Source organism: Thunnus albacares, chromosome 17 (genome assembly GCF_914725855.1).
Source record: "Thunnus albacares chromosome 17, fThuAlb1.1, whole genome shotgun sequence".
Classification (NCBI taxonomy): Eukaryota; Metazoa; Chordata; class Actinopteri; order Scombriformes; family Scombridae; genus Thunnus; species Thunnus albacares.
Genome location: NC_058122.1, coordinates 16,521,753 through 16,545,651, shown reverse-complemented (window position 1 = coordinate 16,545,651; position 23,899 = coordinate 16,521,753). Strand labels below are relative to the sequence as shown.

At 37.3% G+C, this 23,899-nt stretch overlaps 3 protein-coding genes and 1 long non-coding RNA gene across 4 annotated transcripts in view; 3 read left to right on the top strand and 1 right to left on the bottom strand.

Moving 5' to 3' along the window:
- Positions 1 to 22: 22 nt before the first annotated feature.
- On the bottom strand, positions 23 to 1,534 carry LOC122967765 (neuropeptide B-like). Its single transcript, XM_044332565.1, has 2 exons — positions 1,063 to 1,534; positions 23 to 386 (listed from the first exon to the last, which is right to left on the bottom strand). Exons 1-2 carry the CDS (start codon positions 1,297 to 1,299, stop codon positions 258 to 260), a joined length of 366 nt encoding a protein of 121 aa, XP_044188500.1. The 5' UTR covers positions 1,300 to 1,534; the 3' UTR covers positions 23 to 257.
- An 872-nt stretch (positions 1,535 to 2,406) lies between these two features.
- LOC122967549 (carcinoembryonic antigen-related cell adhesion molecule 6-like) lies at positions 2,407 to 5,076 on the top strand. Its single transcript, XM_044332246.1, has 9 exons — positions 2,407 to 2,606; positions 2,690 to 3,028; positions 3,124 to 3,381; positions 3,530 to 3,793; positions 3,933 to 4,014; positions 4,088 to 4,142; positions 4,447 to 4,571; positions 4,663 to 4,725; positions 4,807 to 5,076. Exons 1-9 carry the CDS (start codon positions 2,552 to 2,554, stop codon positions 4,925 to 4,927), a joined length of 1,362 nt encoding a protein of 453 aa, XP_044188181.1. The 5' UTR covers positions 2,407 to 2,551; the 3' UTR covers positions 4,928 to 5,076.
- A 3,895-nt stretch (positions 5,077 to 8,971) lies between these two features.
- On the top strand, positions 8,972 to 9,747 carry LOC122967689. Its single transcript, XR_006398659.1, has 4 exons — positions 8,972 to 9,047; positions 9,143 to 9,188; positions 9,468 to 9,595; positions 9,690 to 9,747. It is a non-coding gene; the product is annotated as an uncharacterized LOC122967689 (long non-coding RNA).
- Positions 9,748 to 12,645: 2,898 nt separating this feature from the next.
- rnf213a (ring finger protein 213a) overlaps positions 12,646 to 23,899 on the top strand; it is a 33,520-nt gene continuing 22,266 nt past the window's right edge. Inside the window, exons 1-22 of the mRNA XM_044330361.1 lie at positions 12,646 to 12,773; positions 14,609 to 14,727; positions 16,322 to 16,470; positions 16,926 to 17,624; positions 17,766 to 17,938; positions 18,046 to 18,213; positions 18,605 to 18,810; positions 18,923 to 19,224; positions 19,318 to 19,577; positions 19,677 to 19,895; positions 20,004 to 20,196; positions 20,289 to 20,344; positions 20,583 to 20,751; positions 20,842 to 21,003; positions 21,120 to 21,218; positions 21,294 to 21,416; positions 21,674 to 21,857; positions 22,084 to 22,257; positions 22,387 to 22,539; positions 22,631 to 23,250; positions 23,422 to 23,581; positions 23,681 to 23,898. Of these exons, the coding sequence (XP_044186296.1) occupies positions 14,628 to 14,727; positions 16,322 to 16,470; positions 16,926 to 17,624; positions 17,766 to 17,938; positions 18,046 to 18,213; positions 18,605 to 18,810; positions 18,923 to 19,224; positions 19,318 to 19,577; positions 19,677 to 19,895; positions 20,004 to 20,196; positions 20,289 to 20,344; positions 20,583 to 20,751; positions 20,842 to 21,003; positions 21,120 to 21,218; positions 21,294 to 21,416; positions 21,674 to 21,857; positions 22,084 to 22,257; positions 22,387 to 22,539; positions 22,631 to 23,250; positions 23,422 to 23,581; positions 23,681 to 23,898 (4,587 nt within the window). The 5' untranslated portion in view covers positions 12,646 to 12,773; positions 14,609 to 14,627. The remainder of the gene's footprint in view (positions 12,774 to 14,608; positions 14,728 to 16,321; positions 16,471 to 16,925; positions 17,625 to 17,765; positions 17,939 to 18,045; positions 18,214 to 18,604; positions 18,811 to 18,922; positions 19,225 to 19,317; positions 19,578 to 19,676; positions 19,896 to 20,003; positions 20,197 to 20,288; positions 20,345 to 20,582; positions 20,752 to 20,841; positions 21,004 to 21,119; positions 21,219 to 21,293; positions 21,417 to 21,673; positions 21,858 to 22,083; positions 22,258 to 22,386; positions 22,540 to 22,630; positions 23,251 to 23,421; positions 23,582 to 23,680; position 23,899) is intronic.

The window sequence follows — 23,899 nt, the reverse complement described above, 5'->3', positions numbered from 1 at the left end:
ATTCAATAATTTGAACAAGGGATTGCAATATGATTCATTTATTAATGAAAACTCAAATATGTACATTAATACATTTCTTGTACTGCATAAAAGACAAGTTTCTCAGAAAATCAATAAATAATCTGGCGAAATGTTAAATGAAAGGTAGCATAACTTCGGTCTAGTGCAACACCTGTGATAAATGTACAGTTTTTAAATGCCAAGCCTCCAGGAAGTAAGTAGGCTTCATCATCCAGCCCAGCTGTCGGCTTTGCTGCTCAGTCTCCTGCACAGTCTGAGGGGTCCACAGAGAGGAAGACGTCTGCTTTGCACTTAAATGAACCCTTGATTTCCTGGAAGAGTTCACAGCTCTGCAGGTTTGGTGTGATGTCTTTGATGCAAACAGGCTGTGTGGAGAAAAACAGACAAATTATGTCATTACATTAGACGGTGTTTAACCCCCCCGCCCCCTTACTATAAAGTAGTCAACGCTGACAACATTAAAAGGTTTATTATACGTTGATGTATCAGTAATAATAATCCGGAGTTATATATAATTACTCTGACAGGAGGCATCCTGCGGTAAAGTCCAGCTTTCTTTACAATGTATTCTGATGTAAAACTACACTTAAACTTTCAGGCTTTATTGACCAGAAGTCCTGGAACGAAAAAAATGCTGTTCAGATGGTTTTCTCTGTAAAATCTAGTGTTAAGATTAAGATAAACTGATAAACGTGCTCGCAAAAGAGATAAACTAACCATGGGTTCACCAATTCTTAAGCTGGAGCTCATTAAAGTCATAATTGAGTAAAAGTCTCGACAATGAAAAACGCTGCCAAAAGTTTAAAGTCTTAAAATGTACGAGGAGAATTGGGTGAATTTTCTTCTTGTTTCCAGTAATCTGTGTTATTTTCAAGATAGATGTTTTGTACTTAAAGTACTATTACATTTTCAGGTTTTTAAAAGTCTGATTCTGAATGTTTATATTTGCGCTTGAGCGCAAAGTTACCAGGCACCGTGCGTAATGCGTAATGGCAATCTTATCCAACCCAAAATACGTTGATATAATCGATGACCACTAACCATTGTCTTCAGGATGAAACTCTGAGGAGTTATTTCAGAGAATACGCTGTTGGACGTGTCTGGCTCGGCTCTCCTGACGTACGGTGACCTCCGGATACCGGACAGCAAGCCGGACGCCCTGCCCACGGAATAGTAGCTTGGACCGGCCACCTGCTTATACCATGCCTCCGTAGGACTGCAAGCAACCAGCACGGATATCACCACGATGGGGAACATGAGTTTAGCAGGCATCTCCATATCGAGCACTGAGTCTTTGGTCCTGCGTAACTTAAGCGACTGGTCCTCCTCGTTGGCAGCGCGCACTACTTGTGTCCTCGTTTCCACAGTCTACTTATAGGGACCCCGTGATCATCCCCGCAATTTCGTCAACGAAAACTGCCCTGGAGTGGGTGATTCACACACCTCAGAGAAATCATGTGCGGCCGTTTTTGTGCCTTTGGACAACTTTGTTTGAAACGTGTTTATTTTAAATGTTTGAGACAAAATGTTGAACAAATAGACATCAAATTCTGTCATAAAATCCTATTTTTCTAAAAACAATTGTGAACAATACAATTGAAGCTCTGATAAGTCTTCGTGCATTGCCCTGGATTTCATTAAGGCAGAATAAGGCAGGTAACTAGTATCAACAAAATAAAATTGAGCCATTATTAAATTTCACAGAGATTTTTAGGATTAATAATGTTGCCTTGAAAGTATTTAAACATGTGTTCAGACAAAACTCACATATATATGTTACAGAAAAAAAATGTATAGCATGTGATACAACCTGCAGTGTAACCTGCAGAGGGAAGTGCCAGAATGAAAAGGACAAGCTCCCATCCTTTTTTGAAATTCAGTCAATGATTTGACACAATAATTGCATCAGCTTTTCATATTTAATGTCATTGTCCTAAATCTGAAGTATTCTATTCTGTGTCAATGGTTAAACAACACATACTGACACTGTACATTATCCTCTTTGTAGAAGACATGTTTCTCAAATAAAGCACAGGTCCTTCATGTATGCTCTTATGCCCTCTTATGCTTTATTATTTTTTTACCACCAGTTATCAAAAATAAAAATGACAAATACATTAAAAATGAACATAAAAAATCCACTTGGTTGGTACACTGTCTGATCAAAAGTCACAGACAACTGATATAACTAGGCTTTGACCACAACAAAGCAACATGTCACGCATATGCACAGGACACATGCAGGTTTCCTCATACAGAGACTGGTTTTATACATCTCATGGTGCACTGTGGTGTATGTGACCTGATTTTAGAGGCAGAGAACCTTGTTAGGACCTAAAACCTTTTTTTTTTTTTCCATCACAGGAAGCTGTCTTAACTGTAGATTAAAAAAACAGATAAAAGAAAATACTCCTTCACTCTGCATTTTGAATAGAAAACAGTCAATGTGGCAGGTAGAGCTTCTTTTTTCTCCTACAGAGACTTTAAAAACAATTACAATCTTGATGATTTGACTGGAAAGAACTTCAAAATGCTCATTAAACACAAAAACCTGACATGGACACTAATGCTACTGTTTCTGCCTGGTAAGTACAACACTTAACTCTCATTTAACGCAATATTTAAAAGATAAAATCACACAAGTTATGCATGAATCTATCTCTTTCAGACGTTCTCTGCAACATGTTGAAAGTGGAATATCAACAGCAACATATCTGCACAGTGAAAGGCTTGTCTGCTGTCATACAATGTTCATTTTACCACACTGACAACCTGAGAATAAAGAGAGTCCAGTGGGGTCGTGTAAAGAATCATGGTTCTATTTTTGACGGCAAGGTCATCAATACCACCCCAAGATTTCAGTATATCGGTGACAAACATCACAATTGCTCCTTAAAAATACGGCAAGTGAACCATGATGACAAAGGATTATACACCATCAGATTTTTTACTAGCAATAAAAAGGTCTGGAGGCCTGGTAAAGCTGGCCCAACATTAAAGGTTGTTGGTAAGTTTTGTTTTGTTTTTGTTTTTTATTATAAACATCAACTATAATTCACAATCTGCAAAGTTTGAAACTGAAGCTGTTCTTTGCTCTTCCAGATTTAAATATTTTGGTGACAAAATCTCATGGAAATGAAACAGTGATGGAAGGCGAGTCTGTGAATCTGACCTGCATAAACAGCTGTGACGACATCAACGTTTCATCTGCTTTCACCTGGTTTAAGAATGGAGAACCCATACATGAAGGACCTGTGCTTTATTTGAGAAACATGTCTTCTACAAGCTCTGGAAACTACACTTGCTCGCTAAAGAAACACACAGGAACAACTTCAAGAGTCTTAAATATCGATGTTCAATGTGAGTACTGGAATCAAAGTTAATACTTGAAATGAAATCCACAGTATGGTGTTTTTCTGGATGAACTAAACCTTGAAACAATGAAGCATTTAAGTGTCTGAATGTTAGATTTTCCTCTAGACAACTAAAAACTCAAGTTGTGTTTCAGATGGCCCAAAGAACACATCAGTGTCTATCAGACCATCGCCAGAGGTAGACGCCGGTAGCAACGTCACCCTGATCTGCAGCAGCCATGCAAACCCCCCAGTGGAGAATTATACTTGGTTTAAAATACATGATGATGATGATGATGATATTATGACTGTTGGCCATGAGCCTCTCTTCTTTCCTGGTAATGGTGGCCAGTATTTATGCAGCGCCACCAACACACATGGAAGTCAAAACTCCTCTGTTGTGACGTTAAAGATGAAAGGTAAGAAGAACATAGCTAATGGCCAAAAACATTTTTAAAAAAGCACTTGAGTCTAAGATTATGGATATTAAAATTGGCATCAAAGGAGTATTTGACTCTGATGCTCTCATAAAGCTAACTCAATGCTTTTGTTTCACAGTATATTGGGCAACAGCTACCAGAGACATACTCATCATTGCTATTGTTGCTGTGTTTCTCATTGTGACCACTGCTGTCATAAGGTAAGTTGTATTTACACTGATCTTGCAATGAGTCTTGCATGTTGATTTTACAGGTTTTGTTCATCTGTTTCAGGCTCAACAAAAAAATGACGTGGGCACCAACGACCGACTGTGAGGAGGACATACAGGTGGCACCATCAGGACTATTTTTGGCTTTTTTTTATTGTATTCTAGTTTGTTAGTGAATATGAAATGAGTGAAAATGACAGTTGGGCTGGTTGTCTCTAACTGAGTTAAGTAGGTGAAAAACAAGTCAAACCCACATCCTACAGTGATTCTCGATGAACTGGTAAATACCATGACTGGCATCAAATAGGATGTTTTTGTTGTGTGAGTGTAGGAAAAAGGGGTCACAGTAGCTCAGGATATAAATGTAAGAGGAGAACATTGTTCTGCACTAATTCATCTTGTGGTATTTCTTTATGTATCCAGAATACAGACTACGTCAACTGGCTCATTTGTTACGATAACCAACGGGAGGCAAATCAGTGTGAAGGCAGAACAACAGAACTCATCTATACTTCTGTTTACTTCAAAACCAACAGAGAATCAAACATGTGAGACGTTTTTACAATTGTAAACCATTTTTCAAACATTAATGATTGTTGCAGTGGAGGCACATGTACAAACTGACTTTGTCACGTGCAGGGAGCAGCGGTTTCACTCCCATAATGACGATGATGAAGGTGTGGTTTACAGCACAGTGTGCAGGTAAAGCTCAACAAACACTTACACGTCATGAATAAAGATTTTGCTGAAGATAGCATAAGTGCATTTTTTTTTCTTTTCCAGGAACCAACAGTTGAACCCTACAAGTATCACAACAAACATTTGTAATTTCTTGTTTTTATTTTCTTCTCTGTCAACACAGAAGGTACAAATAAAAGAAAAGAAAAATGCAATAGAAAATTAAGAAACTGGGTTTTGTAACATGTGGAATAAAGTGTGCCATTAGCCTCAACTCTTTATATTCAACTCATATTATCTTATGTTATCTAGATCTATAAAGGTGAGACACATTCTGGTATCAAATTGTAAACTAATGGGGAATTTAGTTGAACATGCTGGCAAGGGAATAAATCTTTTGATATGCATCATTTCTAAAGCTGTAAAAATTTTGTTGGCGGCTTGTGTAGTTTGAAAATTCATTAAAATTCTTCAGTGTAACATGTTTCCATTTCAGTTTTTCCTCATGCTTGATTCATTACAAAGGAATTATTGTGAGTCTCAGGCCTTACTGACACATTCTCAGATGATGTTCCTCCACATCTCTTCCTCTCTCAGTTTTACAGGAGGGTGGAGTCTGTCTGCAACCAAAATCATTGTCAAAATAATCAAACAATATGTCAGAATATGTATTTTTTCAATGCCTCTGGGTCAAATGTGCGTGGATATGCATGCACAAACTGGTTGTTAAGTTGCTTTCGGGTGCTCAGTGTTTTACAAATCATAAATGTTCTTATTCTGTGTGTTTGGCACTGTAAAAGTTAATTTGCTTCCTGTAGTCCTCGGTGTCTGTATTTCTCAGGAGTGTATCTTACCAAAATTATACTCATCTATAAACCTGCGCTACTGACATGCAGACATCGACCGTATGTGAGGTTCAAACTAAATGAAAACAATATTGCACAGCAAACAAATTTGCTCATAGCTGTCATTAAGGTGAGTAGTCTTTCTTTTTATTGATGCAACAGTGTGTCATCACACTGAAACTCTGAAGCTTTTGTTTTTCTGCATGGTTGTCCTCCAGGGCTTCAGTGATGACATACAGATGAATAATACACCTACACACTGAATTTGCAGGCATCTATGATTATAAGCTACCTGAGAGAAGTTTAATTTTGGAAACTCTTTATTGATATCACGACTGTGTTAAAGTAAGGACCCTAAGACCTATTATGGCTGTTACAACGCAGCTTTCATCACGAATTCTTGTATTGTGAAACTTCCCAGTGGTGTTGATTGGGCATGTCCTTACTGGCTGATGTTGATGACAATGAACAGAGTCCAGATAATTTCTGTTTTCAAAATCGAAAACCTAAAGTAGAGTTTTTTCTTTTTTAAATTCTATGTAAAATTACTGTAAAGTGCATCCATTTTTTTTCCTTAAATTTCTGATACCAAATTCCTGATAATGGCTGATGTTTTCTACTCATGCATTAAGTATCCAGGCTCAACAACAGATCACATTTTGCGTGTGCATATTTCATTTTTTTAATTTGAGTGCAAAGTATCTAAAAGTTAACATGAAAACTAAAGAAAAAAGATGCTCAAACATTGGTCATGATTGTTTTGTGATTAAGAAAAAAAGTGTGACTGTGCTTAACACTCAAGAAGGCAACATGTGGTTTCACAGATACTGCTCATGTTCACATTTAAGCTGTGACCTTCTTTCAGGGGCTGGACTTTTAGTTACAGGATGCTTTGTAGTAAAGGAAGAAAAGCGACACACTAATTCTGCATTTTGAGTGGAAAGCATTCAACGTGGCCTGCAAAGCTTCATGATTACTTGACTGTAATGAGAAACAGTTTCAACATGCGTATTGAGCACAGAAACTTGACATCGACACTGATGCTACTATTTCTGTCTGGTAAGTACAACACTTAAATCTCATTTAAGGTAATATTAAAAGATAAAATCATACAAGTTATGGATGAAATGATCTCTTTCAGATGTTCTCTGCAATAAAGGGAATGTGGTATATCAACAGCAACATATCTGCGCAGTGAAAGGCTCGTCTGTTGTCATTCCTTGTTCAGTTTACTTTCCTGGCCAACGTATAATAAAAAGTGTCATATGGGGTCATATAATTTATGATACTTTTAAGGTTCCTTTCATATTTGAGAGCAAGTCAAGAAATAATTCCTCAAAATTTCAGTACATTGGTGACAAACATCACAATTGTTCTTTAAAAATACACCACGTGGAGAATAATGATGAAGGAAAATATGCCTTCAGATTTATAACTGACTCTGAACAGGGCAAATGGATTGCGCTACGTGGCTCAACATTAAAAGTTGTTGGTAAGTTTTATTTTCTTTTTGATGAACAAAATACAGTTGTGAATCTTGTCTGCACTTTAGTATGCAAAGTTTGAAACTGAAGCAGTAGTACTTTGCTCTTCTAGATTTGAACGTATCGGTGAAAAAACCTCATGGAAATGAAATGATGAAAGAAGGCGAGTCTGTGAATCTGATCTGCATAAACAGCTGTGATGGCATCAACGTTTCATCTGCTTTCACCTGGTTTAAGAATGGAGAACCCATAAACGAAGGACCTGTACTTTACTTAAGCAACATGTCCTCCACAAGCTCTGGAAACTACACTTGCTCGCTAAAGACACACACAGGAACAACTTCAGGAGTCATAAATATCAATGTTGAATGTGAGTACTGGACTCAAAGTCAATACTTTAAAGAACAAGAGATAAGAAGAGAAAAGTCATTTTATTCATTTTTTATTTATTAGTTTATTTGTCAGGGATGATGCAAAAAAAACATTGGTTTTAGTAACCATGGTTAAAGTAACATGAAACAGATGTATTGCATATAGGATTTCTAGCCAGGGCTAATTTGCGACCCCTGTCCCTGGTTAGGCCTTTCTACTTAAAAATAGTCATAACATATCACCACCAGAAATACATTAATTGAATAAAGTTCATAATAAATAGTGACATAACAACAACAACAGTATTTACATCACATAACAATCAATTTACATGTGTTGCATATGTGTGCACATGTATATGTTCCCTAATTCATGGTAATGATGTATTTACATGCATAATATTTATAGGTGTATGTGTCCGTGTACATACATGCATAGTTTATATCAGTGTGCATGTATGTTTATCTGTATGTATTTTTGTTACATATGGACAAAGTACAGCTGGGGCAAGATTGTTTAAACATTTAAAAATCAGTTTGATAAAAGAAAACTTGATAAAACTGTCATAACTAAGCAGCTTCTACTTTTTCAGAATTATACAATGGTGCCATTTCATTTGTTTTTGATCCATTATTTTTAGTGCTTGTTTGTATAATGATGTAATGGGTTTAACAGTTGACTGTGAAGCCTGGCTCCATACAGTAACACAATAGGATAAATGTGAAAATATCATGGCATGCATAAACAGTTGAGCTGCTTTAAGGGGTATGTAATGTCTTAATGTCAGATTTGTCTTTACTGTCTTGCATGGCTTTTTAACATGTTTATCAAATTTGGTTGGGAATCCAAAATAACACCTAAAAATTTAAAGTCACTGACTTCCTTTATTTCCTCTTGATCTATTTTGATGATAAACGTTTCTTTTGCTTTCCCTCTCATGGAGAAACACATTGACACAGTCTTTTTAAAATTCAGCATTAGATGTTTGTTTTTGAGCCACTGGGATACACCCTCCATTTCATTTGTTAATATCTCTGCTGCAACAGAAGGGGTTTTAGCTGATACATAAATGAAAATTAAATCTGTAGGATATGGTGTTTCTGGATGAACAAAACCTTTAAATTGAATCAGTGAAGCATTAAAGTGTCTGAATGTAAGATTACCCTCTTGATTTGCAAAATGCACACACAAAACTTACATGCCAGAACAAACAAATGACTAACAACTAACAACTCCAGTTCTCTTTCAGATGGCCCTAAGAACACATCAGTGTCTATCAGACCATCAACGGAGGTAGATGTTGGCAGCAATGTCACCCTGAGCTGCTGCAGCCATGCAAACCCTCCAGTGGAGAATTATACTTGGTTTAAAATTTATGATAATGATGATATTGGTGGCCAGTACCTATGCAGTGCCACCAACAAACATGGAAGTCAAAACTCCTCAGTTGTGATGTTAAAGATGAAAGGCAAGCAGGTCACAGCTAACACCCAAAATACATTATAAAAGTAGTTGATTCTAGACCCAAAAAGCTAACACGCTGCCTTTGTTACACAGTGTCTGGGTCAACAATTACCAGAGACGCACTAATTATTGCTACTATTGCTGTACTGCTGATTGTAACCAGTGTTATTGCCATCATAAGGTAAGCTGTATTTACACTGTATCATTATCCTATCTCACATACAACAATAATGTGATGATTTTACAAATTTTGTTCATCTGTTTCATACTGAACAGAAAATGGAAAGCAGCACCAAAGACCGAGTGTGAGGAGGACATACAGGTTGTACTATCATTACTAAAGGTTCTGTTTGCTAAAGTTTAGGTTAGTGAATTAGAGCTGGAAGTTCAACTGAGTCAGGCATGTTACATGTTAACATGCTAAATCTTTACTAAATGAGATACAATGATGGGCATCCAATAAGAGAACACAGAGGTTGTTTTGTCATGTGGGTGTGAGTAAAAGGGTCATGCAGAATAGAAACAGAAAGGTAGAGTTTAATGTGAGAGGAGAACATTGTTCGACATTAATTCATCATATTTTTGAAATGATTGCATCCAGAATGCTGTCTATGTCAACTGGTCCATATTTCACAACAACCAATCACAAGAGGGAAACCAGTTTGAGGGAGGAACAGTAGAGCCCATCTACACAGCTGTTAAGTTCACTGCCATAAGAAAATCAAACATGTGAGATGTTTTTACAATTCTTATCCATCCATTTAAAAATAATAATAATTGTTGCATTGGAGGCACATGTGAGAACTGACTGTATCACCTGCAGGGAGCAGCAGATGGACTCCCATACTGATGAAGGTGTGATATACAGCAGGGTGTGCAGGTAATGCTCAGCAAACACTTACACATGTCATGAATAATGATTGTCTCAAGACAGTGTAAACATTTTCTGTTTCTCTTTTCAGGGACCAACTCTTGAATCCTTCATATATTGAATCTCTCTGATTTGTCAACCAGCACATTTTGTGGTAATAGCTGTACAGACACAATGTTGAATTGTTTACTGTCTATTCCCATGCATTAAACCTGCTGGTCAGGGAATAAATGTTTTGATGTAAACCATTACTACATTTGCAATGATTTTGTTAGCTGCACTTTGAGAATTCACAACATCTCTACAGTGTAACTTATGTCATTTCATTTCCTCCTTGTGTCTTATTCAATACAAAGGAACTACTGAGGCTCAGAAGTCTATGACCATCAAAAGTCAATGTTTAAAATGATCAGACAATATGTTTGAATATGTTCTTATCATACCTCTGGGTGAAATATGCATGGATGTGTATGCACTGACTGGCTGTTAAGTTGCTTTCGTGTGCTCTGTATTTTGCAAACTCTAGATGCTGCTGTTTTGTGGTTTTGGCACTGTGTAAAAGTTCATTTGCTTTCTGTAGTTTGTGGTTCCTGAGGTTCTCGAGAGTAACCTATTAAAATTATATAACCAACTGTAAATTTACTGTGAACTGCTGGTTAAAAGGTATGTGTATATGTCAAGGAAATTAAATACAGCCAATTGCTGTGTGTGAGATATAAACTTTTGCAATTAATAAATAAGAGGAAAAAAACCCAAAACAATGTAGAATGAAACAGTTAAAAGTAGCACTTTTTTGCTCTTAGAATGAATGTGAAATAAATTTATTCATGACAGTCATTGTGGGGTTTTTTTCTCTTCTTTTAATTGATGCAACACTGCATCATCACACTGAAACTCTTTTTAAGATTTTATTTTCACCACATCTGCCTGGTTGACCTCCAGGGCTTCGGTGATGAATGTGCATGAAATAATACACCTGCACATTTAATATGCAAGCATTTATCATTAACACCTTGGTAAGGTACCTGCTTTTTTGATGGAAACTCTTAATTGCAGCCCAGTGTGCAAAATGACTCTCATATGCTTCTTGTATAGTGTATCTTAGACAATGAACACCCATGGAAAGCACTGTGATTCTGTGAGTCTCAAAACATCCTGCAAACAGCTCTGCTTACTGCTATTTCAATAGTATCCACTTTTATTAACTTCACTCATGCATGCAGTTTTTTTTTGTAAAAGAATTTTTGCTATTATGGCCATAGGACTATCTGTTTTTTAATTTTTTGACACAGGTTGCATGGTGAAGACACACTAAAATACCTCTGGATCTGACAGTCTGACTCCCTTTGCCTGGGAGTGCAGTCCAAGTTACCATGGTAAAGGCAAAATGAAAGTTATCATGCTGAAACGCCAATCTTGGGTGTTTCAGCAAGATAACTTAGCTGACTTTGTCCCCCTTTTAAGCACAGCCTCTGTGTGTGAGATCCTTTGGTGCAGTCCTCTGGTTGAAAAAAAAACTACATAGTCCCTGCACTCCATGACAGTCACCAAAACTTGCTCAAATTAAAGGTTATTCTGCCCTCTGCTGAGAATGTAAGAGCATAGCATCCTGAGATGTGTTAATGTTGAGCCTTCATTGCTTTGCTATACACAACCCTCTCTTAATACATCCATGCACACAACTCTCCTCAATGAGTGGGTGTCATGTGAGAGCTGTAGAGAGACACTCATAACTGGAACAAAGGTCATCCCACAGGCATCATGGGATACTCAGTTGTAACAATAAACATGTGCAGGTTGAGCATGTTACCCTTAACTGAGAATTTACAGAACAACAGACAACACAGCACATAGTGTTGTCATGTAAGAGCTGCAAACATGGTTATGGATCAGTTCTTTGTCTTCATTTCTTGTAGATGTTTTTGCAGGCCTGACTTTGCTTGGGGTCATTAAATTGTGTGTGCCCTTCAGCATGGCATGTTATTTTTCTCAATAATTTTGGATTTTTTTTTTATCCAGTAGCTACTACTGGAAAAAGGAAGTCTTAACTTCCTTTTTCCAGTACTGTCTTTCTTAAGCACACCCAATCATGTCATTAGGTTTTTTTTCCAGCACAGTAATATAAATACACAGTTTTCTGCTGCTCTGCTGACCAGCTGAGTGTGTCCTTACTCAAAGGGAAAGTCAAAGTGAATGAAACCACAAGCAGACATGCTTCACTGTGGGCCTGTGCTAAGTACTTTGTGATCATACATCGAAGTAGTGATTGCATTGATCAGTAAATGGAAAGTGAATTCCTGAATGTATGATTGTGTAATCCCCCAGTAATAAAACAATAAAACAAATGTTATGCATACACAACAAGCCTTCAAGCTCTGTGTGACCATTTTAACATTCTGAACAAAGCAAGACATACATACTGGAATTCCATCTTAATGTGTCATGACATTTCTCTGGAGGAAACAGAAACTGTTTTATGATAAAAACAAACAATAATAAAAGCCTTATCCATTATGTGTAACAGTCATTTATAGACCATGTGGGCCCGTTCCCTGTCTGCCAGCCAATAATGTCCAATTTGCTTTAGTAGTGACCATTTTTTAAAGAAATTTAACAAGTATAACCTCTGGGATTGTGCCATAGATAGCAACTATACAGTAGTTCTTGTGTTCAAAGTTAATTATACATCATCAAAAATACACTTTGGTGAAAGTAGACCAATTTATGAATGACATAAGATTGTTAAAGCTAAAGTAATGAGAGTCCTAATTAGTTACTCTCCACACTTGAGAAATCAAAACTCGCACCTCCTCCCCAGTCCAGATAAACAATGATATGAGTCATAAAGTAATAAGTAATTTTTTTATTAGTTGACGCCCATTTCTGACAAAACGAAACTTTAGAATACATGCGGAAATGAAATGAAACAAAGCTCGTATATAACTCTCCACCGGCACATCGCAGGTGCAGCAGAGATGACATGAAGGCTTTTCTATCTGCAGGACAGAAAAAAAGGTCGTGACGCACTCAGCTCAGGTAAGACCGCTGAAATGTAGAAAGCTGGGGGTGATAACGATAATGACTTAACGTTATGACAAACTAGGAATAAACTAATCCACAATTAGCTGGAGTAGCTATTAGACCGGGCTGTCACAGGACACTTCTGACAATGGCTGGCTCAAATTAGGGTTTGACTGTGATGTTATTCGATTGACTCCTATCATGGCATCTGCACATTATCGTTATCGCTGCTTTTTTCCCTGGAAAGTCTGACTTCAGGAGCAAACTGGCCGAGCTAATGTTAGCTGCGCAGCTCAACAGACTGGCTGTTATAGTACGCGCTAGTTAGCTAAGTTAGCTAAGCTAACTCGCTGCCATAATGTTTCAAGGACAGTTGTTTTGTGTGTCAGAGCTGTTACGGCAGTTGATAAATGTGTCGTGATACTTGAAATAATTATGGTAACTATCTACTGTGTTTGTTTGGTTAGCAATCTCAGTTTTACTGTTGTGACCGAGGTTATAGGTTGGAATCAAAACAGGAAGAGACCTACACGCGATGTTGCGAACTAAATATGTGATTGGCTGAGACGTGAAACCAAATATCTTTTCTTTAAGAAGAGGAATCACTCTGTAGTGGAAAAACTGTCCCCCATTTTAGGCTGTAAATATGAGCATGTTGTCCTCTTTCTATTTTCTTTTGGTATCTTTTACTGCAGAGATTTGCAAATGTGTAAATAATTGTATGACTTTTCATGAGAAAAAAAAATCATCTCAATATGTAGCGATTCTCAGTTTGAGTGACAGTTGAGACCTAGAACATGTAAAGTATGTGCACCACAATCCATATCCCAGAAACCGTCAGTACAATGAAAGTAAATGTGTCTGTCTCCTTTTTCCATTGGCCCTGGTGTTGAAAGTTTATTTCCTATGCCTGTCAGTAAGTCATAAGAACATGATGTGTTAAATTCAGACCTGAATTTACCGGTTATATCACACAAGACAAAAATATGTTTGAACAAAGTGCAACATTACTCAATCACAACACTGGTCTCTGTGGGCTTAAACGCTCAAGTTTACGTGCCTCAGGGTGTATCAGAAGTCCAGAAATCCGGCAGGTTTCAGCAAAGAGAGTGCAGCAATGCAGTCAAACTATTGTATGAAATATAAATTCAGAGATAGACCATTGATATCATTGAAACCTTTTTAGTTACAGTCATCAGTGATTCTCACAAGATAATATAATACTGAGTGTTGATATATTCTACACTCTTCATCCATAACATCAAAACTAATTACCTAAATTGTGAAGTGTTTCAGCCTTGTGACAGTGAACTCTTATCTACTGCCCTTTGCACCCTGAGAATGGTAATTTGGTGCAAAAACAAAATGTTTTAAATATTTTACGGATAGACAAAATAAAAAATGCTTTACATTTTTTATGAGTCACTGGAAAAAAAAACTTCTTTTCTTCTTCAAACTAGTTTTGATCAGTTTTATGTTTCTAAAGCTTCATCATAGTGTATTATTTCTCGAGGTTTATTGTGGTCCGCAGTGAGACCTCTTTCGATTTTCCCTTCTCTGGCTGTGAAGTGAAATTGCCTTAGTTAGGAGGACTGTAGGTGGGCGTGCAGTGGCACCACAAACTGTCGCATTGTTATCTCCATTTCAGTCACTTAGCAAAATGTTTACAGGTCAGTTTGTTTGGAAAGACTCAAAGTCCAAATAAAAGACACAGCTGTGTTCTGTGCTGTTGATTTGCAGAGCTGAACACAGTCTCATGATAAGGCCTCGACTGGAAGAATTGAAAGTGAAAGAGATTCACTTTCAATTCGGGTCTTTGAGGTACATAACCTGTTTCTTTTCTTTTGCAGAAATCACTGAAGTCTGAAGATGAAGTGCTCACGTTGTGGCCACAATAGTTTGGAGAAGACACCCAAGTATTGCAGTGAGTGTGGCCAGCACCTGTCTGTCCAACCTGCAAACACACAGGGTAAGTAGGATGGCTCAATATCATCCAATTACTTGCATAATTTGGTTAATCAGCTCCAAACATTGTCTTAAAGAGAGACTGTCTTAATTCACATTTACACAATTAATACAGTTTGTCAATATCTCATCCTGAATATAATTTTTGGCATTATATAAAGGGCACATTGTGACACGTAGGACTGGAGTATGCAGGTTTTTTGGTGTGACTCCTCTATCATCTGCACTCTGGTTGGAATGTAAAACTGCCCAGACATAATTAAATGTCACTTTTTCCAAAATGAAAAATGTAACATTTTGAATGTAGAGTAAGCATGTAAAAAGATGTGATGATGATCAACTGTTCAAAACTTGTATTCTGTATATTGTCATGGCATGAGGATTTACATTACATTGCATTACTGTACTTATATAGCACTTATGAAAGCAAAATTACAAAGTGTTTCACACAAAAACCGGTAATTAAAAAAATAAAATAAGTTGTCTTTAAGTGTTATTTTCTGACCTCAAGATGGCAGCATCTGTGCATTATCTTTCCACACTTTATCTGGACGGGTTGGGATTAAACAAACAGTATATTTATATTCAGAGTAACATTACCTTTGAGATCAAGGTCAGTATTAGTATTGTGAGCTACGTTATTATGTACCGACAAGGAAAAGGCACATTCACTGTAACTGGCTTTGGTTCAAACTTGAGCACAGTGATGTACTGATCAAGCTTTTAGAGAAAAGTGTGTTTGTAACTGATAATTGAAAATAAAAGTAAAAGAAAAAGAAGCCCAGATGGGTTTAAAGTGATAACACTGATCTTTTCTATTTCATATTTTATTCTGACATTTGAACTGTAGTTAATGCTTTATTTTACGGGTACAGGAAATTTAATTGAATATTAATTAATTAATTATATTCCTAAGAATTCCTTAACTGACTGAAAATGTGTGTTTCTCAGTGTGTAGTTTTGTGTGTCAAACTACATGTTAGCATATTAGATTACTTCTTTATTAAAAACTCTATAATGAGCACATTTCCTATATAAAACTATTGGAAATTGGTAGGAAAGTAAGAGATCTGTAAAATAAAGTGTTACTGACATTGTTGATAGATGCTCACTTATTCCAGCATTTTAACTGAACATGCTAATATGTAGTTTGACACACAAAACTACACACTGAAAAGAATGTTTTTTTCTGTCAGTCAAAGAATTGCTAAGTGTCTAATTTATTATTTTTATTATTATTATTTTTTAAAATTTTTAGATAATTTGTATCAAATTGCATCAGCCTTTCTGTAAAAAATAAAAATTAACTGTTAAGTACCTGCAAGTTACTTAGATAATTTGCAGAAAATTAGTATAAAATTAAAGGATCTGTAAAATAAAACATTATTGAACTTTTCTATTATTTATGAGATTTCCTCTTCCTTCAAGTCTTCCCCTGGCTACATGATGTGATTTTGATTTGACTAGAATGCAAATTAGTCTGCGGCAACACACTACACTTGATAATTCCCAGAGCATACTTTGCATTTCTGCGTAGTTATCACTCACTGGGGTTTGATTTGTCAGTCTGATTTGCATAACACCTACCTTTATTCCAGATACAGACAATCAGCCCAAGTCCTTGGTAGCAGACTTGGAAGGCACAAGTGATAATACAGTGAAAAACATCCCACCTGTGGACAGCAAAGATTCTGATAAATCCCCCAAACGACCGAATGAAGAGACCAACAACAACCCAAAGAAAAAGGTGAGTAACTTTTCAGTTTTAGCAATGGGGAGCTTCAAATGAGTTTAGGTGCACTTAGTTACCACCATCACTTACATTTGGGAACTATAGTCTCCAATGGTTTTATGATTGTTGATCTCTCACCTCTCTAGCACATTTTTATTTAATTTATGGTAATTAAAAAAAAAAAATCAAATTTCAGTTTCCTATGTAATTTGTCATTGCCACACTAATATTTTCCTTATAGAAACAGCTGCAATCTATCAGTGTTTGCAAAAATCAACAACTGCTGACTTAATTTTAAGAATGCTATGATCCCTTTTTTATTATTTCCTATAAATAGAGAAAGGTTTTTCAATGATTAGTTATCATGTATATTACATATAGATTTTTATATAGATACATAAAGTTGTATATTTTTATTTTTGAAGCAAAACAGTTTTTAAAATTGATGTTATTCTCTCTGGTCTTATTAGAAAAAAAAGAGAAAGAAGAACAAAAAGAAGAAAGATGGCCACTTGTCATCAGACAAAGATCAAAGCCTCTCTGACCTGTCCCACATCTCTCTGGGAGAGAACCAGGGAAAGAGGACGCAAGGCGGAAGAGACTCTTCTGACAGTGAAAGCTCTGATAATGCAATGGACGTAACACCGGACTCACTCCAAGATGAGGTCTCCTTACTAGAGAACCAGTCTAGTTCCTCAGCAGCTAACAGTACTGCTGCACCTTCTGAAGAGACACAAGTTATTCAGAGTGGAAAGACTGCTGCCACATCAGAGCCAAGTACAGCAAGGCAGTCTGAGGCAGCTCCAGGTAACCATATGGAGGGAGAGAACAATGAACCGAAATCAACTCAGGACCAGACAGTCAAGGCAGCACCAGCTGACACTCCGACTAATCCCTTATCAGAGGACAACAAGAACACGACTTCTCAGTTGGTGACGGGCAAGGGTACACAGCCCACTAAACCTAAAGATCAAAAGACAGAAAGTAAAAACTCAAAAGCCAAGAAAGACACAGCCACCACTAAACAACCCATTATTGACCAGAATGCCAATGTGGATCCAAATGCGAAACAGACGGGACAAACCAAACAGAAGGGAAAAAATCAGCAGGAACAGAAACAGAAGCAAACTGAACAAAAGATGGTTTTTGGTCCTCAAACTTCATCAAAGGTAATGATGGAAAATAGTTAATAGAAAATAATAAATTCATGTATGAGCAAATTTTTATCCTTCGAGTGGAGAAAGTTCAGGAATGAATTTTCATATTTTTTTTATGTATATGTAAAGTATAGAATTATCCAACTTTTACAGGCTGAAAGCACAGGCTCCAGTGTGGACCCACAGGGGCCAGTAGAGCACATGGAGACTCAGCAGAGCGGAAAGGACTCAACTGCAAGACAAACCTCAGATGCTGACAAGGGAAGTAAAGATGGCATTAAGGAGAACACAGAATCCAGCACCCGAGCTGACCCGCCACCCAAAAGGTTAAGTTCTCTCAGATGGTTGTACACATTTTCTTTTGATCACCTTTGTCAGTTTAAATTCTGTGCACAATATTCACTATTTCTAAATTGATATTTTTGGTTTTCAGGCTGACCAGGAGTAAGACCATTGCTGTTCGTGACAGACTCACAATTTACTTTCATGCAGTTCTCTCAAAGGATTTCAAATTTGATCCGAAAGAAGATCGTATCTTCATCAGGGCAGGGTCTCGCATTGGGAAATGGGAAGAAAATACAGTTGAGCTGTCTGTGACCAGGTACTTATTCTTGAATGAATAGTTAATGAAACTCATATAGTGGCTTAATGTATGGGCACATCAAACTATAATACATAACAAATAATTCTCCAAAATTCAGTTTTTATGTTTAACATTAATGTTTGGTAAAAAACTTAATTTTCCTTTTGTTGATTTGTAAAACGTACACTTTTCCCTATGCAATCATACATACTATGTTACTTGCTTGTGGACAAATACACTTTTACTACATCTCAGATCCTCAGTTCAGGGTAAAGCTGTAGCCCATATTGGCAGAGGGGGGATTTGCTCAGGCTGTTAATGTGTGCATGGACAAACTGGGCTGCTCTTAATTTCCTGTCTCACTGACTTTCAACCATGTAAATTTGACTTTATTTTTCTTTTCACACAGGGATTTTGGAGAACATGGGTTTCTGGTCGAAGGCAGTCTGCAGACAATAAAAAATGATGCTGAATCTGTGTCGATACCATACAAATACATTGTCTACAATAATAAAAAGGGCAAATATGAGTATGAGTACATATACAAACTGGATTCTACACACCACACTACCAACAGATGCTTGTTTGTGAAGCCCCACCTCGTCAATGATGACGGTAAATGTAACCTTCACTTCCAGCTGTAACTATATTTGGCAGCATCTAAACATTATATTAATATTATTATTAAATTTCTGTTATGTTTATTTATTTGTTTATTTTGTAACAGGGGACTGGCATCAATATGATGACATCATCTGTGCAGAGCCATCAAAGAACATGCTCAAACGCTTCAAAGAAACCATTAAAGAAACCATCTGGCCTGAACAAAGGAGGGATCTGATTCAAGGCAGAGAGATTGCAGGGAAAATAATGCTGGAGACCATATTTGATCTTCTCAGGTCATGGACTGATACCAACTTGAAGAGTTTTCTGACCCAACTGAATCAGTTCTTCCAGACTTATGGGGAGCCTTTTGTTTATGAGGAGAGGCATAAGAAATGGGATGCCTTAAACTATGGAAAAGATGATGTGAGATCATAATCCTCACTCAGTAGCATTATATTTGAAACACCCAGATAAAGTAATCGCACATAACCTCTTTTTTTCTGTTTGATTTTCTAGGTAAGGAGGATGCTGAAGCAATTCATGCTGACAAATGTGATTCCTCAGTTGTTGAAGGACGGAGACGGAAAGAGTCTCTACATTCAGGATCCCATGAGAGCGGGTGTGATAATGCTCCGCGTATGGGTGCAGCATGGTATCAGAATGGATGATGCTGAGCTCTATCGGCTCTGCAATACGCTGTGCCTGCCCAAAAAAAACAAAGATGATTTCCTTCAGTACTGGAAAGATTTTTCTCTGGATGTCGCCATTCTCAAAAAGTAGGTACCTTTTTATCTTTTTAATAATCATCATCGATAAATTAATATTTGCTTTAATGATTTTCTGTTATATTGCTCTTAAAACTATCCTTGTTGTAGTCTGCCAGAAAACTTGGTATCTCTGATAAAGGCTGTGAAAACAACGGGAATGACCCGGTGGATTCTGGTACTACCGCTTCTCCACCTCCTCAAAGGTACCATAAAGCCCTTTGAGGTACCACGATCTGAAAACTTGAAGTACGGCTTGCCTTGGGCAGGTTTGCAAGGCCTTGACGTGGGTACCTCTTCATACTATACCATGAACAGTCAAAATAAAAAGTAAGAGCCCCTTTGCTTAAGTATAGCTTACACAAACATCTTCCAGTGCTGTTATTTGGAAATGGATGCATGTTACTGTACCTTTTTTGGTTCCTCTCTTGTTCTCAGGGCACTGATGAATCTGATGAAAAGCCACAGTTACTTGATGGAGGTGGATGCACTTGCAGTGCGATCCTGCTTGTACTTGATGTCAATCGATGAACTGGTGGAGTGTAGCATCAACATTAATCCTGAGCTTCTGGACATGCTTCATGTTTTTGTTAATAAGGTTCCTGAGGATATTGGCTACAATTCCTTTGAGGTGAAGTGGAAACACAAGATGAAAGTAATACATTTCAGAATTATTGTACATTTCAGTAAATTAATTAATGTTCATTGATTTTTGTTTTACAGACAGTATCTGACATTCTCTCGCACATCCAAGTCCATCTCATTGAAGAAAAATACAGGTGATGTGCTCTTTTAAATGTAGCTGATTTTTAATTAAATTATAAAGGCATGAAGTCACAGATTATTTATATTTGTTGAATAAAATCTTACTGTGAGGACAATTCACATTTTTAGACATGTTTTGTTTGTTCTATTTTTTTTGTATGACTTGCTGTGCAGATCATGAGCACACTTTTGCATGGAGGAAACATGTTCATTAATTTGATGCTTTAATATTTTATTATTTTTTCTTCATAGTTATTTTACTGAAGCCTATAGGAGAGAGTGCCTGGCAACAGCAGTGAAACTGTTAGAGAAGATCTGCAAAGGAATCAAACCATATAACCAGAACTTCCTTGGTATTCCTGTGACTTGCATGAACCTGGTTGCATCAGTGTCAGACTTTGTTCACTGTAACAAGCAACAGGTATGTGAAGTGAATCATGTTAAGCAATCTGTGTGCATTTAAAACAGTATTAAGTCTTGCTAATCTCAAATACTAACAATTCACATTTAGGAGACTCAAGAAGGGGAAAGAGAGCTGCAATATGCAAAAGGCATGGTGATCTCTCAGGCGATGGTCATCATGAGAGACTGGATCAGCCGGTCCTTCAGACAAAGTTTGCTCAACAGGGGTCTGTCATCTCTATACCGGGTTGAGGGCACTGTGGAGATTGAAGTGAGTAGTTTTGTCATATTTACTAATTGGAATACAAAATATATAGATGGATCCTCACAACCCATCATAGGCTGAGAATGCTGGAAAATATGGCTTTAATTATTTGTGTTTTACAGATGTGGAACAACATAATCTCCATCCACTTTAAGGACGAGGATTGCACAAAAGAGTGGAGACAAACGTTCACTATGGATTTTGAGGGCAAGTACAAACAGGTATGTGATACATCTTTTCACTGTATTTTTTGGTTAAACTATGAAATATTGAATATTGTTTATGTGTGGTTTTAGGAATCTCCTTTGGATCAAATTGAATTCTACTGCACAAAGATGGAGGAACTCAGTGATTCCCATCCACATGTTTCTGCCAGTATTGAGAAGTGTGCTCTTGAGGCTGTTGGGTCTTTGTGTCAGGTATGAAGACTTCTCATTTACTTTTAGCATTTAAGTACATTAAATGCATAGTTTAGAATAACCTAAGCCATATTTAAGAATAATCACGTTTGTATGAAACAAGCAAAAACTAGTGAATTCCAAATTAAAGCTCCTAAACATGCAGTTTGGAGAATTCTCTTATTTAGAAAGAAAAGGGAATTGTGTGATTCACAGGATTTCTGCGTGTATTTAAGATATACACAGTAATGTTTATTGCTATTTTACCTCATATACAGAACAAGTCTGAGGGCAAACTATTTGAGAAGCTCAAGATAACTTGGAAGTTTGGGAAACTCATCTCAACCATTATCCAAAAATCCTGGCCAAGGGATCGTCAAGGAAAATATCAGGAAGATGAAGAAGTTGTCATTCAGCACCTCCTCTCCTGGACTGCCGCCAAAGACATTTTCCAACTACACGGTATCTACTCAGAACAATATTGATCAGTGAAAAACATGCATACCCCAAACAGTACAATTCTGTACGGTAGGGAAGAAGATAATCATAAAATAAAAATAAAAGTAAAAAAGAGGGTGACACCCTGCCATGATCTCTAATTTATAAGAGCAAACTGGGCCTCAGTTCATGACTTCATGGCAGAAGTTAAGCAATTTAATATTTGCTGATGTAATTTCTGTCATTGCAGGCGCAGAGGAAAAGCTGATTGAGAAGCTCTCTCAAGATGCCAGAGGCAGAATTGCTATAGCAATATCATCATTCACAGCCATCAAAAATCAAGTTATTAATGGAAACATTAACATCAACCTGCTCAATATCATTTTGAAGAGGAAAGATGCCTTCCTAGAACTGCTGAAGATCGGTAACAACAATCATCAGATTTCTCAACATTTAATGATTAATAACTCCAGAACATGTGAATTTCACATGGCCTTCCAACGGCCTAATATGATAAACATACTAAGATGCATGTGGGATTTGTCATTAACAGATTGCCTCTCTGAGAATGAACGTTACAAGGATAATACCAAAATGAAGAGGCTGTTACAGCGCAGACAAGATGAAGTTGAAGCAGTGTACCATGAAAAGGAGCTGATAGATGTCTTCTTAACAATGAGCCACAAACTTGAGGAACATATGACAGGTATGAAGGTCATGTCAGGAGAATGAGTCAGTTTGATTTGATCATACAGTTGCAGCAAATTTAACATCTTCATATTTGATTTCAATGATAGTTGATATTGCTGACATGGAAGAGAGACAGAAGGTCAAAATTGAGGGCATGCACCTGGATAATTTCATGGAGGTCCACCCATTTGACCAACTGCCCTCTCCAATGGCTGGTGTTGTCACCTACTTCAGTCTGGAGGAAGAAATCAGAGACATGGCAGAGGTCTTGTACACATTCAGAGACAGTTATATATTCAAAGTGTGTTGGGAGAAACAAGCCAAATTTATGGCCACAGAGGAAATGGAAGACGAGGATTGTGATAAGCATGAATTAGCAGACATTATGGCAACACCCGAAATGATACATAATGACATTTTCATGCCTTGCTTTGATGATTACAAAGACATCTACACTTGTCTGAAGAATGGCAGTATAAGGCTTGAGAAGGTCAACCAGATCTTCAAAGTGTACAAGGGCAAGTATGAAGAGCTTGCACAGGACCTGGACATCATGTGCAGGGTTGATAATTCGACTGACAAACAGTGGATCCACAGAAGAGTTCAACAGATCGAGCAGTATCATGAGCTCCATCTAGCTGTGGCATCAGCTCAAATTATCATGAAGGTCAAGGAGACGCTTTGTCTTCAAGGGGACTTCAGAGTTCTGGAGACACTTACAGAAGTTGTAAGTGGCATTAACTTTGAACAAAGTATATCACACCCAAAACTATTATGCCTTGTGTGAAACTTCTTCAGTCTAAAAATAAGCCTCTTCACACCACATTTGTATGAAGGTACTGTGTTTGAAGCTATTCAGAAGTTGCAATGTTAACTTTTGACTTTCCTCTCCCTTCAGAATGATGCAGACTTTCAGCAAGAGCATCTCAGTCGGATTGACAATGATTTGATGCAGGCAAAGATGGTTCTGGTGGACATCACTGAGCCCCGCAGACTTTGCTTAAATGAGCTGGGACTCAGAGGACTCTTTGTGAGATGGGTAAAGGATGCACTTGAAGGTAAAAATAGTTGCTATTTACTCTAGTTGAACCAAGTAACACCAATGTATTTTAGTGCTCTTTCAGTCAAATCACATAATAAATGTTATTTATTTTCAGATATCAATGAGCTGAAGGTGTTTGTTGACCTGGCCTCCATCTCTGCGGGAGAGAATGACATGGATGTGGATCGTGTGGCTTGCTTCCATGATGCTGTCCTGGGCTACTCTTCCATGCTGTATGAGCTCAAACCAGACTCAGATTTTCATGCCTTCAAAGAGGTGCTAAAGAAGCTCTGGAGAGCTTTGGAGAATGACAGCAACCTACCAAAAAAACTAG

Coding starts and splice junctions, on each gene's coding strand:
- LOC122967549 (XM_044332246.1), top strand. CDS start 2,552: ATGCTCATTAAACACAAAAACCTGACATGGACACTAATGCTACTGTTT. Junction 3,029..3,123: donor CCCAACATTAAAGGTTGTTG/GTAAGTTTTGTT, acceptor TTGCTCTTCCAG/ATTTAAATATTTTGGTGACA. Junction 4,015..4,087: donor GTGACCACTGCTGTCATAAG/GTAAGTTGTATT, acceptor CATCTGTTTCAG/GCTCAACAAAAAAATGACGT.
- LOC122967765 (XM_044332565.1), bottom strand. CDS start 1,299: ATGGAGATGCCTGCTAAACTCATGTTCCCCATCGTGGTGATATCCGTG. Junction 387..1,062: donor GTTTCATCCTGAAGACAATG/GTTAGTGGTCAT, acceptor TTCTCCACACAG/CCTGTTTGCATCAAAGACAT.